Source organism: Mesoplodon mirus (assembly GCF_964341445.2).
Source record: "Mesoplodon mirus genome assembly, chromosome: 17".
NCBI classification, from domain to species: Eukaryota; Metazoa; Chordata; class Mammalia; order Artiodactyla; family Ziphiidae; genus Mesoplodon; species Mesoplodon mirus.
Genome location: NC_138993.1, coordinates 13,156,907 through 13,170,938, shown reverse-complemented (window position 1 = coordinate 13,170,938; position 14,032 = coordinate 13,156,907). Strand labels below are relative to the sequence as shown.

At 31.9% G+C, this 14,032-nt stretch overlaps 1 protein-coding gene across 4 annotated transcripts in view; it reads left to right on the top strand.

Annotated features, from left to right (window-relative positions):
- POSTN (periostin) overlaps positions 1–12,235 on the top strand; it is a 33,886-nt gene extending 21,651 nt beyond the window's left edge. Inside the window, exons 17-23 of one of the 4 annotated variants that reach the window (XM_082602626.1) lie at positions 185–265; positions 3,355–3,444; positions 4,121–4,210; positions 4,958–5,035; positions 5,417–5,500; positions 9,863–9,904; positions 11,471–12,235. In XM_082602626.1, the coding sequence (XP_082458752.1) occupies positions 185–265; positions 3,355–3,444; positions 4,121–4,210; positions 4,958–5,035; positions 5,417–5,500; positions 9,863–9,904; positions 11,471–11,508 (503 nt within the window). In that variant the 3' untranslated portion in view covers positions 11,509–12,235. The remainder of the gene's footprint in view (positions 1–184; positions 266–3,354; positions 3,445–4,120; positions 4,211–4,957; positions 5,036–5,416; positions 5,501–9,862; positions 9,905–11,470) is intronic. The other 3 variants (XM_082602627.1, XM_082602628.1, XM_082602629.1) reach the window with 3 other exon arrangements.
- The last annotated feature ends 1,797 nt before the right edge of the window (positions 12,236–14,032 follow it).

Genomic DNA, 14,032 nt, shown 5'->3' with positions numbered 1-14,032 from the left:
AGTTCATCATCTGGACATGAGAAGATACTAGATAATTACCATGAATATTTCCTGTATCTGACTGCCTGAACATATTACCACATCTGATACCTCAGTACCCAACAAAGACCAGAAAAAAAGAGACAATTTCGTTCAGGTTGTTTTTATGTAAACATCATTTATGTTCCACTTTCTATACTTTCAGCAACTAAAATTATAACCAAAGTTTTGGAACCAAAAATTAAAGTGATTGAAGGCAGTCTTCAGCCTATTATCAAAACGGAAGGTAAAAATCAATGTTATACATGGTTCCTTAAAAATCCATATAATAGACTGATTTCTATGAATGTATCTACATCCTTTTTGAAACTAACATGCTAAATATTTCTATATCAATGGCATGCTCATTTAACAGCAGAATGCGGAATGCAAGTTATTTAGCAGAGTAGATGGTGCATTCCTAATACTTTCAGTACATTTGCTTGTATTTGATTTCATTTGAACTTAATTTACCATTGCATTAGCACTAGTACCCAGATACTCACTATACAAATAAATCCTAAGCTATTTTTTCTGCACCTAGACTCTTTTAGAGAGTATACTCTTTATAGTTTTGTTTCCAGTCGCCGCACATAAATCTCTTTTATACTGTTGCGAGGTGTTCCAAAAAGTGCAGGCATTTTCGATTCAACAACCTAAGAGAGCACAGAAGCTGTATACTGAAGAAAGCTTTTAAAATGTACATCCACACATCATATATTTTTTAATTAAACCACGAGAAACAGAGGAAATAGTAGTTGGTGCAGTTGAGTCAAACCTTAGAATCCTTAATTCCAGCCCTGAATGTGTGTCTATATATAATATACATTACATATTCTTATATGTGTACATATATAACACATTAAATAGACATATATACTTACATATATACCTATCTCCTGATGTTTCAGATTAGAACATTAAATAAAGTTATTTTTCTCTCTCCCCCTACTGTGTATGTTAGCCAACTCCAGCAACTCTGATGCCCCCTTCACTTCACATATTTTAATTACTCCCAAAGGATCAGAACTTAAGAAATATTTCCATGTCTAAGAATCTTAATGTGGTGACTGGCCACAGAAGAAAGACCAGGTTTTCTTAATTATTCTGTAAGAAGAATAGAAACAGTCTTCCAAAAAAGGAATAGATGATATCCTCAGTTGAATCTCAAGAAAACTATTATTGTAATTATCTTTGATTTGGGTATTCTCATTTTACGAATTGAGATGGCAACTTCTTGAATACTTTTGATTCCTCGAAAAGTGAGTCATTACTTAAAACTTAGACATTGGAAGTATGTATGTAAAAGTGTATTTCCTAGCTAGTTAGTTGTCTATATTTTTATACATTCTTGAGACTTAAAATTGAGGTATTTAGAATCTGTGCTTTTTTAAAAAACATACTATACCTATTGTCATTTGAGTATTTGATTGCTCTTATATAGTGATGAAGAAAATTTGATGATTTAAGAAGTTAAATCTCAGAAATTTTTGTTGAGAAAATGTTTCTTGATCATTTTAATGAAAAATGATAAAATGATCCTTGATTTTTAGATTCTTGTACTTTTTTAAAAATTAGATTCCCTAAAATTTTGTATAATCACTTGTACACAGCTTCTATAGTAAAAATCATTCACATGTACTATTTTTATTTTCAAAGATTCTTCTCTTTTCTTTCAAGCTTCTTCATTCAACCCATTTATCTTCCCAAACTTTGTGAGCACGATTCTATTGTATTACTTTTCTTCAATTAGGAACACAATGAAGCATCAGCTTTACTTGAGTTTTTCCTATGAAGGGAACTAAGATGAAAAATGGGGTCAAGTCACCTATGCATTAACAACTCTCCAGTTAAAAAACTTGGAAGTTTTACTTTGTGCAACATAATGAGGGAGACAAATATTTACCTTGGCAGCCATTTACAATTGTCCAGCTCTAGAATTACTATTGGCATTTCCTTCTCACTGTTTGAACTTTTGCTGATTCATCGATAACTCTTGAATTCTTACTAAATAAATTAGACCCCAAGACACAATTTTAAGATGTTTCTTATAAACGTTACCTAACCAAATTTTAGAAGTAAGAATAAATCAACTGAATACACATTGAGCACGTATTGTGCTGTGTACTCTCGTAGGTGCCCGCCAGGAATAAATATGAAAAATAAATTTTTTGGTAGTAAATCCCTGCCTTCATAGAATTTAAGGATAGATGATGTTTCTGAAATTCCAGTTGAGGCTCTTCTAAAGAAATGTCTATTGGGATATTTTATTAACTCATTTCCTGTTCTTAAACTCCTTAGCTGTTCTTTCCTTTTGAAGTTTCCACACCTTAAAAACTTGGCCTTACATTTTGATACTCAGTGTCCCTTGACCACATAGGTCAAATATTATGGTGCGAAATACTTACTGTTTGAATGAACTGTACTCTTGTTTTCATTATTTTAGATTGTCCTAGACTATATAATTCTGGGTAATGGTGTACATTGACAATTTCTGAACAAACAAATAAACCCTCTCAAAGATAAACATATAGTTATATTCAACTGTTGAAGGGTGTCACAGTATGAGTTAAATGTACTGAACTTCTCTAAGAAACAGTCTTGATTAATGTAGTAATTAATTAATTAATTAATTAATGTAGTAATCTGCTTCCTAACATTCAAAATGATTTTCTCTGGGAGCAAAATCATTTTGCAAGTCAAATGCAACACTTGACTTTTGCATTTGAAGGACTGTTTAACTATTGATTAGTAAATATATGCATCATTCACATATAGAAGGTAAGTACTCAAATCTATTTTCTCATAAAACCTGAATTTTGTATTTTAAAGGTAGGCATAAAGTTGGGCTTTTTTGATGTTCAGTCTTATGCCCATTAGATAAAAAATGTAAGATATTGACTGATTAAAAATTAAATTAAAAATTTAACAAGGAAAGAAAGTAATAGACAATATCAGTATGGTAAAGTAAGATCTACACTAGTTATCATTAGAGCAACTCAAATTTGTACATACTGTATGATTCACAATGTATAGTCACATATAATATTTTGCATGATCATACTTTACAACTATGAATAAATGGATCAATTAAACATCAATTTAAATGCTAAAGCAGATGAAAGTTATTTTAGTAGCACACTGATAGATTGAGTCATTTGTTCTCATAAACACTGCTTAATTTGAGGACAATGGGAACTGTTTATAACCGATTTCATAAAGCCTGAAACCACTTTGAAATTTGAGCAACACCAAATGTTGAAATAAATTTCCTGTTCTGGTAAATTTAAAGGACTACATTAACATGATAATTTGTCTCCTAAAACAATGCCTTAGGACCCACAATAACAAAGGTCAAAATTGAAGGTGAACCTGAATTCAGACTGATTAAAGAAGGTGAAACAGTAACTGAAGTGATCCATGGAGGTGCGTTTTGTGTGTTTCCTGTAGCCTACTGTGAACATTTTCAAACAGTGTTGGTTTAAATATATTGAATATCTGAGGTTTTCTCTTGGACTTTTGTTTTATATAAATTGTGGGGAAACTTTTCTCAGTTACAGATTCTTATTAGCTGATCAATTAAAACATAGTTTACCTTTTAATGGATATAGCTGGAATTGATTTAACCATTAACTCACCAGTTCCAACAAAACTGTCATTACTCTGCATATGCAAGGATGATTATGAAATATAATGAAAACAATCATGTCAATACAAAAGAACACATTGTACTTAGAAGAAAGAGTGGCCATTCTATAAGACTGACTAATAAGTCACTGCTAGGATTTATAAGGTTCCCATTCTAATGATGTATAATTCCCTGGATTCTCCCTGAACATTCATTCCACAGTCAAGAGACAAATATGACATGGAGTGTTAGCTTGCTAGTTGGCTCTCTCCCTTACCCAAGATTCAGGACATAACCACTACCTTTTAGACCTTTGTTATATGAATTTATTTGAGATACGTCCCCAAAATTATTATGATTGAATTCTAAATGGCATTGCTGTGAGAAATACATTTAATCATTAAAATGTCTAGCTTATGGCCATTTAGATGCCATAAGGGGATAAATCAAATGCATTTTCTTCCCCTATTTCAGAGCCAATTATTAAAAAATACACCAAAATCATTGATGGAGTGCCTGTAGAAATAACTGAAAAAGAGACAAGAGAAGAACGAATCATTACAGGTAATTTTTAACTCTGTATATGAACTATGCCTGGATTATAAAGAGCAAATCATTTAATCCTAAAATATCTCTACAAGAATCATTAAAGAAACTAAGTCATTTTCTTAGTGGTTACTGAAGTTACTTTATTTCTTTTTTGGTAGAAATAATACTAATCCTAAATATGTAATCTATGTTTTCCTCTGAATTGGAAAATTTGGGACAAATCTATAAGCATGTGTCTTTATTATGAATATGCATGTGTATAATACACTATCTTCACTTTGCTATTTATTAATGAGTTACTAAATCCTAGAAAAAAACCATTCCCTCCTTCGATTTTCCTTTAATCTTAAGGTCTACACATACACATCTACACACCAAAATAATATGCAAGTTTGTATAGAACAACTGATCAATAATTTCAGGAAACCTCTATCAGTCTCCCATTAGTGAATTAGCTTAAAATTCTGAATTCAGCTATTTTTTAAGTCTTTGGGAATTCCCTGGCAGTCCATGTTTAAACAAGCAGTCAGCAAATATGGCCCATGCCACCTACTTATGTAAATAAAGTTTTATTGGAACATAGTGTGACCATTCATTTATACAGTGTCTATGGCTATTTGCACTCTGAAGGACAAAGTTAAATAGCTGCAACACAGACCACAAGACCCATAAAGTCTAAATTACTTTCTATGTGACCCTTACAGAGGAAGTTTGCCCAGCCTTGTTTCAGATCCTTTTTTTTTTTTTTTGTCTTTCCTTTAGGTCCTGAAATAAAATACACTAGAATTTCAACTAGTGGTGGAGAAACAGACGAAACTCTGAAGAAATTGTTGCAAGAAGGTCAGTATGTCTAGAAGAATAAGAATGTGGATTTCTTTAAGCTATCTATATCAAAGTCTAAAATAATCTTTGAAGACTCTTACACTTTCTACTCTGTCTCATTCCTTTGTTCTAGTTCCATACCAACACAAGAAAAAAGTCCAAAGATAGGGAATGAAACTCAAATGACAGTCATATTGATTGTTTTGTTCTATATTTGCTATATAGTGTTCAACAACTTTGTAAGAAAATTGGTTTATCAAAAAGTAACACTAAAATCCAAGAAAGAACCAAGTGTTGGTCTGGAATTCATTGTTGGGCAGATGCCATTATATATCACATCATGTCTCCTGCCTTTTTATTACATAAACCAATTTCTGCTATAAACATGTATCCTCTCAGAGGTCACCAAGGTCACCAAATTCATTGAAGGTGGTGATGGTCATTTATTTGAAGATGAAGAAATTAAAAGACTGCTTCAGGGAGGTTAGTAAAAGGGAAACAACTAACCCACTTAACAGGTACTGATAACTGAGATTTTCAACTTTTTAAAGACTGAGCATTCAGGTTTTGTTTTGTTTTTTTTTAGTTAGGTTAAAAAAGACAACATCATGTCTGTCTTAACAGACTGATTGGGTCAATGGTGGTTATAGTAAGTGTTATAAAGAAAGAATTCCTAGTTTAAACAGTCTTTAAAAAGTTCAGTGGGGAGCAGTGAATATTTTTTTGCTTTAATACAGACAACTGTAAAAATATTTTTAGTATGTGAAAGGGGGATACTTTAAAAATTGGTAGTTATTTAAAGAAGCCCAAATTGAAATACTTTTTATATTTTAAAAAATGTATTCACTGCACCCACAACAATAATAAGAGGCATGTTTATGAATTTTTTAAGTGCATAGATCTAGCAAAAAAAATTGCATTTAGTATTTTTATTTTCCAAAACTACATACTTGGGAATGGGTTATCTGTTTCTTCTAACAGTTTGAGTGATAATCTATACCTGGAGCTGTAAATTATTTTGCATATGAAATTAATTTTAATATTTAAAATATGGAATGTTCTCTGCCTATGGCGTTAAAAGGACCTACTTTTAAAAGGAAAGAAGAAAAAAAAGAATTCAAAATCTTATACAAACTCTCAATGGTAATTACTCAAGGAAATGGTAAATGTTAATAAAGTATAATTTGGGTAATTGGTATTTGAATAAATTAATTTCTAGTTCATTTTCTTAACAATAAAAGAATTTAAGGTAAGAAATTGTTTTAGAGAAACAAGTATTTAAATTATTTAGAAAAATCAAATATGCTCTTTGAAATATACTGTGAATTGAGAAACACTAAATTGAAGTTTAATGTTTATCCAAAGTATGGTCCCAATGGGTTTTATGCTTAAAATTTTTTAAATTATAGTACTATGCCCAAGAAGTTGTAAATTCTCTTGGGACCATGTATATTTTTGGCAATTATTGTTTCCTTATTCTTTACTTTTATATAGGTAGAATCTCTTACATAGTATTGATACTGTTCAGTGATAGTCAAAATAAATAATTTTTATTGAACCAATGATTGAATTTCCCCTCAATAGAAAAATTTGTGTCTGAAAAATACAAGATTTCCTTTCAGACTGCAGGGAATATGTGACAGTCCCAAAGCCACAACAGAACCAGTTTCCTGTGAGATCTAATACAGAATTTACTCATCTACCCCTAAATGCTTAACACTGTACTAGAAAAAGGTCGGGATTTGAGGGAAGAGGTGAAGACATGAAAATTAAGTTGAATTCTTTTTTTTTTTCAGTCCTTGCCATAGTAAGCGGCTTTGTAGAATGGCAGTGCTTTGTAGAGAATGAACCAATTAGTAACTGCACTTGTATATATTGCTTTAATTTATTTAGGCTTAAACTTCGGTAAGTATATTTTCCTCCCCTTCAATAAGCCCCCATTAACAAGTACATTATAAACAACGAACTAAGTGCTGAAGACTAACTTCAGCCAAGAGAAGATAATACCTGTTACAAGAATAAGATACTCTAATTTTTGTTAATGGAATCCTTCTTTAACTCTGGTTTATGTTCATCCCAAAGGTTGATTCCTTTAGTTCCCAGTATTTGGTTTCTCCACATATTCATAATGCGTTGGTTTTGTCAATGTCACAACATAAGTTTTTATAAAAACATTTCCAAGGTTTTTTTTTTTTTCTCATAAGAAAGACAATATAAGCAGTATAGTTACTAATATCTGGACACTAAGTGGAAATGCTAGTTTTCTTTCTTCCAGCCCTGTAAAACCATTGGGTCAACACTGAATAACAAGTGTCTCTTGTCTAGATCCCAAGAGACACCGATTTACAAAGAAGCTGGTGTAAATAAAGATTATGTCATGCAAGACTGGCTTTTTTTTTCTTTCAGAGTATTGATAATTGATCTATAGGTAAATGTGGTCTTCATCTCAAAGCTTGGAGTTTTCTATCTGAACTGCTCATACTGTGGTACATATAGTACATTTTGATGAACTGAGTGTATTCCTCAATCATTTAGGTCATGCTTATTAACATGGCTAAGTGGTCAGTTTGGTACTAATATGATGTCATTGAAACACTTCAGACCCCTTAACTAAAACTTCTCCTCATAAAATGTGTAGAGTTTTTCACTCTTGTCTTAGATAGAACTACATTTACTGAAACTACTAAAGTAATTAAGGGAGAACAGCAAAGTAGTAGGCTATGGAGAAAGGAACAACAACAAAAAGTTATCTGGGAAGGTTTTGACAAATCTGACTGTATAACGTGTAAAGATTTATGGCTTCTGTAGAGAACAGAGGATCAGGTTGTAGATCTGGCTTCCAATCTGGGTTCCAACTTGAACTAACTTGTATTATAAATTGATGCTTTTCTGCCTTGCTTTCTTAATCTGAAAAGTGGGGATAGTAATGTTACCTACATATAAGTGAATCAATATATGAAAAGCACTTGGAATAACATTCAGTGCATATAAACTCTCAGTGATGTTAGCTACTATCAGGATTACGGTCAATTAACGTTAACATGGTCAACAAAGTAATATTTTACACTCTAAATTTCCAAAGTCATAGCCATGTAAAAATGCAAAAATCTTGCAAATAAGTGAGCTGAAGCATTTTGTATGTTTCAGGAAACGTGGTGGAGAGGAGCATTTTTGTGGGATTGTTCAATGATTGATTTATCTTGCCACATTTAGCTTCTCTAAACACGACCTAATACAAGTGTCATTCAGTTTGAGATGGCAGAGAGCCACTGAGAGCAAATCTGGTTTTCTGCACTTTAATCAAGCTTTTCTTCCAGAGATGTTTGTTTGCCACAATGAACACTTCTTATTTTGATTTTATCATAGCTAAATATTAATAAGTTAACAAGTTAGTTAATTGGATATATATTAATTGGATGCTGCCAAATATAAAAAAGAAAATCTGAGTGTAAGTGCTTGTTTTGAAAGGTAATGTCGAAACCTTGTTTTAAATTGCATAATAAGTGCTCTTTGGAATTTAATAAGTTCATTCTAAACAATGCTTTTATTCACTGCTTAAAGACTGGATCCATCTTTTCATGGCAATTTTATAAGCCATTTTTTTGTGATCAAGTAAACCTGAAGTTAAGAAAAATATATCAACTGGAGCATATTCCATAATTCAGACTTTTCTATCCCACATAAACTTTCCCTCACTATCCAATCTAATGAGGCTTTCTATAGTTCTGTATTTTATTATAGTATTAATATAGTGTGATAAATGGTTATGTATCTTATATTCTGGGGGGAAAAAAGACATGTTGGAAATGTGCTATGTAGACAGAAACAGAATTCTTCAAAAAATGCTTAATGTTTCTTTCCCTTTTTTCTAAATTTGATATTATACCGCCCAAAATACTGTTGGTGATAGTCTCATGTCTTATTTTTTATGGGATTTCAGAGAATTGAATATATATATAAAACAAAAATTTTGACTTCATTGTTGAGTATAGATGATATATAAAAATCAAGAAGTCAAAACTTGGAGAAAAAATAAAGAAGGTAAGCACAGAAACAAAGTCGCTATAGGGACCACACTTATTCATTGATCTCAAATGTCCAACGACAGAGTGAAAATGTGAATTTAGGTTGACCAAGTGGTCTTGTCAATGAGTTAAAAGAAAAATGAGTAATTGGGAAGTATTTTGCAACTATAACGACAAAAAACTGCATTGTTATGAGACACTTAAAATTCTAAAATAAGAAAGATTTTATTATTTTTTAGCTACTTAACTTTTAAATGGTCTTGTAGGATTGGAATTAAATTTGGGAGTATGTTGGCACACACTTCCTGAATTGCTTACTGGTATATTTCTAGAGTTATGATATTTTGTTGTCCTCATGTATTATAAGTTGATCATAGATTAATTTACAATGAGAATTTTACAGAGGCAGAAGTCTGATACATCACAAATAGGAATGACTGGAAAAAATGAGTGGATATCTCTGGGAAGATACTTCTGCTAAACTTTATAAAATGCTAGACATCCTTTCATCATAAAGTGATGCTTTTCATAAAAAGGGTGAAAAAGTCATGTAAGTCACTCGATGCAAAAATGGAACATCATCTGGGGTGCTACATGCCATAATAAAACAATATGTTTTGAAAATAGTAAACATTCATTATGATATATGGAAAACAAATGTCTGTTTGTTGCCAGTGCAAAAGTCTCACTACTCCAAAAGAAATCTACGTGTTTACATGATGTTTATTTAAAACTTTATACTCTTCTGCTCAACTATGGTTTCCTGTCTCATGTTAGCCATAATTTCAAAGTATTTTTAACTAAAGCTATTTAATTTCAGACACACCTGTGAGGAAGATACAAGCCAACAAAAGAATTCAAGGTAAATATATTGACTATGGTAATTTGCATATATGACAAACCTTTTGTTATATTAAGACAAACAAAAGAAAAGGAGAGTATTGTAATATATTTTATTTTGAGCAAAGTATTTTGATGATATGAATCAGAAAATAAATCTTTCACTATTAATAAAATTTAAGAAAAACAAATGTTAAAAGAAAGGCAATTATACTCATGTAAAGTGCTAGACATACTGAACCACTGAGGTAGACTCAAGTAGAATTAATTTGAAAAGAAACCCTTGAATACCAGAGTTGAGCAAAAATAGGTAGCAGGTAGACCTGAACTCTGTGAAACTATTATTTATTATTATTTAAAATGAGGCTACAGTTTGAGACAAAAATAAATTCAAAACTGTATCTACTGTACACATATAGAAAATTATTAATATAGGTATGTACAAAATTTTGATATAATGTGTAGGTTATATACATGTAAATATCACCCATCCACTATAATTTTCTTTATAACTTTATTTATGTGCATTTTCTAATCTTCCACATAGGTTACCTTACATTCTGATGCATTCAAAACTCAAAGATTTTCCTTGTGGAACTTAAAATAATTACATGTTTGGAATTTCTAAGATAATTATATACTAATAGTCAAAAGAAGTTGAAGGCTTATAAATGCATTATAGGCATATCTGATTTTAACCCAGTCCAATATAGACATTTGAAACTAAAGACTCAATGGTACACATAATTTTTTTTTATTGGAGTAAAATTGCTTTACAATGTTGCGTTAGTTTCTGCTGTACAATGAAGTGAATCAGCTAAATGTATACCTATATCCCCTCCCTCTTGCACCTCCCTCCCACCCCCCCCATCCACCCAACTAGGTCATCACAGAGCACCAAGCTGAGCTCCCTGTGCTATAAAGCAGGTTCCCGCTAGCTATTTTACAAATGGTAGTGTATTTATGTCAAACTTAATCTCCCAATTAGCCCCTCATTCCCCTTCCCCGCCCCGTGTCCACATGTCCATTCTCTATGTCTACATCTCTATTCTTGCCCTAGAAATAGGTTCATCTGTAAGATTTTTCTAGATTCCACATATATGCATTAATATACAATATTTGTTTTTCTCTTTTGGGCTTAGTTTACTCTGTATGACAGACTCTAGGTCCATCCACATCTCTACAAATGACCCAATTTTGTTCCTTTTTACGGCTGAGTAATATTCCATTGTATATATGTACCACATCTTGTTTATCCATTCATCTAATGCAGGACATTTAGGTTGTACACATAATTTTTAACTGAAGGCTTTATCACAGATTTCTTCTAAACATGCAAATTCATCCAAATTTTCTAAGGAACTGAAATCATCACTTTAAATTATTATTTTCATATACCTTTGATCAAAAGAGGACTTGGTTTCATCATCATAACCAGAATATATTATTAAGAAAACATAATCTAGTATTTATTATAATAAGAAATGATGGTCTTTTATAGATATAATTATGCATAAAATATCATATGCTTAAACACTATAGTTTCATCACATTTACAATATATATGCTCTCCCTTCTTCCTAATCAGGATCTAGAAGACGATCAAGGGAAGATCGTCCTCAGTGAAAATCCAGACACCAGACAACAAAGTTTACAAAGCCCGAAATCAACAACCTGATCTTAAAGGAAAAATATGAGAGCCAAGTTGACGTGAAGAAATGAACTACCAACACAAAAAAGCAATCACTGAACAATTCTGAATGCAAATATAGTATTTTTTTTTTCTGAATGAGAAACAGGAGGGAAATTGTGGGTTTAGCCTCCTGTGGGATAGAATCTGAGGGAAACGTAACACCTTACAGGCTTTTACATCTTGACATTAAAATTTCTGGCTAACTCTGGAATCCATGAGAGAAAATCCTTGCCACTGGATTAATTACAGTTCAAATCTCAGAGTGGTGAGCTGTTATCCCCTTGAGAAGATTGAACCTTGAATAATGGATAGATAAAATGCATGCAAGGAGTTACCTCTCAATGGGAAATGGATAAATAAAAATGGGTGCTCAGTATTAAAAAAATAATAATAAGAAAACCAAAACTTTTGTATCAAAAAGGTTTGCACATTTGTAATACAATGTGGGTTTACCAGAAAATTATGTTATTTCTACAACTAATTTTGTACTCTTGAAATGTTTGTCTTATGTTTCTTGCAATACATATTTTTGTCTCAAACATTTCAATAAATCCATTTTTCAGGTATAAAAAGAATTACTTCAAAGTGGGTAATTCAAAAAACTCAAGGTTTAAGTTAATAAGAGGTTTGGACTTGGGAACAGGACTTTATACCTCTTTTTTTTTTTAATAACAAATACTCATTAAAGGAAATTGAATGAATTTAGTGTTTTTCAAATTTTTAAAACTATTATGATATATAAATAATCATTACACAATGAAGCAATAATTAAACATTAACTGAGTACATAATATAACCCTGGAACTGTGTTAAGTTATGAGGATTCAAAAGAAGAATTAGACAACTACTGTCCTCAAAGGGTAAAAAGACAAATCAATAATCCACAATGTACCATGGGCTATAATAGAAGAATAAACAGCACTACAGGAGCACAAATACCTCTTTTAATTATTCCTAGGCTTAGGCTAACATTGAAGGAGCCAAAGAGATGCCCTTAACAGAGACTTGAAGTAACATAAGAGTCTACTGCATGAAAAAGGAGGGGAAGAAAAATATTTGTTTGCTGAGAATGATAAAGAGATCAGTTTGATCTACTCAGATCTCAATAAATGTCATCCTTATCTTGGACTAGAGATAAGAGCAGACAGGGAATAGAACCCATACTGCTGAGAGTGACAGTGTGATAAATTATATCATGCATTGAAAGTTGGTCATTAAGAGACTATAAAACTGAGGATGACCAAACTAAAGATACCTCTGGGATCAGAGGCTCAGCACTAGAGTAATACTAAAGGATCTGAAAAGATTTGAGGTAGCTGAAAAGCATTGGTTCTTTGAGGAGCAATTGAGGTAAGGAAGTGAGATATAAAGTTCTAATGGTGCCACTAACTGCGGAAGTCTGGGTAGCCTGGGTTTTCCAGAATGTTTCCTAGTCTGGACAGTGGTGAGATTTATGTCTAGCATTTAGAGCCCTTGCCAAGAAACAAAATGTCCTACCAACTCAGTACTCATGTAGAGAATCTTTGGACTACAATCTAAACTGAATAGAGTGTGGCTGTGATTTAACCAAAATGATTCAAAGGAAGTGGTTACGTAAGGTGGTGCTGGTAAAATATATTACATCATCATTAACACAGATGGCTATTCCAGACAGACAGCATGTTGTTAATAATCCTCTGGAAGATCACAGGTTGATTGCATAGAACAAAGAGTATATGGATTCATTCAGTTAGCTCCCTTCAGGGTTTGCATTTGATAATGAACCAGGTGTTGCAAAGTTCGACTTTGAACATGGCCATCGGAGACAGTAGGATGAAACCGAGGGGTTTTTTAAAAAACTGTTACCTTTAATTTTAAGGCCCTGATGGAATTTTTTTGTACCATAGGAGAAAAAAAATCAGTATTTGAGAGTATACATACAAAAATCTAGCATATATCTCTGGGAAGAGACAGCCAAGTGACATATGCAAATATAAAGATAAGATTTAAAGAGAAATTATTTATAAAATAGAAATAAACAAATAAAAAGAAAGAAGGTTAACACATACGAAAATAAACAATAATTTAAAACTGCAAAATAAGAATTTAAAATAGGTAGGTAGGTAGATAGATCAATAGATAGATAGGTAGATAGATATCAATCTTCCTGGGACACTTTCTACAAATCAAAGCTGCAGAGTAGTATGTGTTTTACACACAATATTTATTCCTTTAAAAATTTTCAAGAGTCTTATTATCTCCAGTTTCATAAGAAAAACATGAGGCTTAATGAATTTACATAACTTTTCTTACTTCTTTTGCACTGTACTCTTAAATCAGGCCATCAATCAGCTTACAACATGCCCATTACCCAGCAAGCGTAAACTTGAATAGAGCAAACACATCTGTTTTTGAAATTGTGCTTACTCTGCACTACTTTATTTCAGCTCCTTTTCTAACCATCCTCTGCATAAGTGG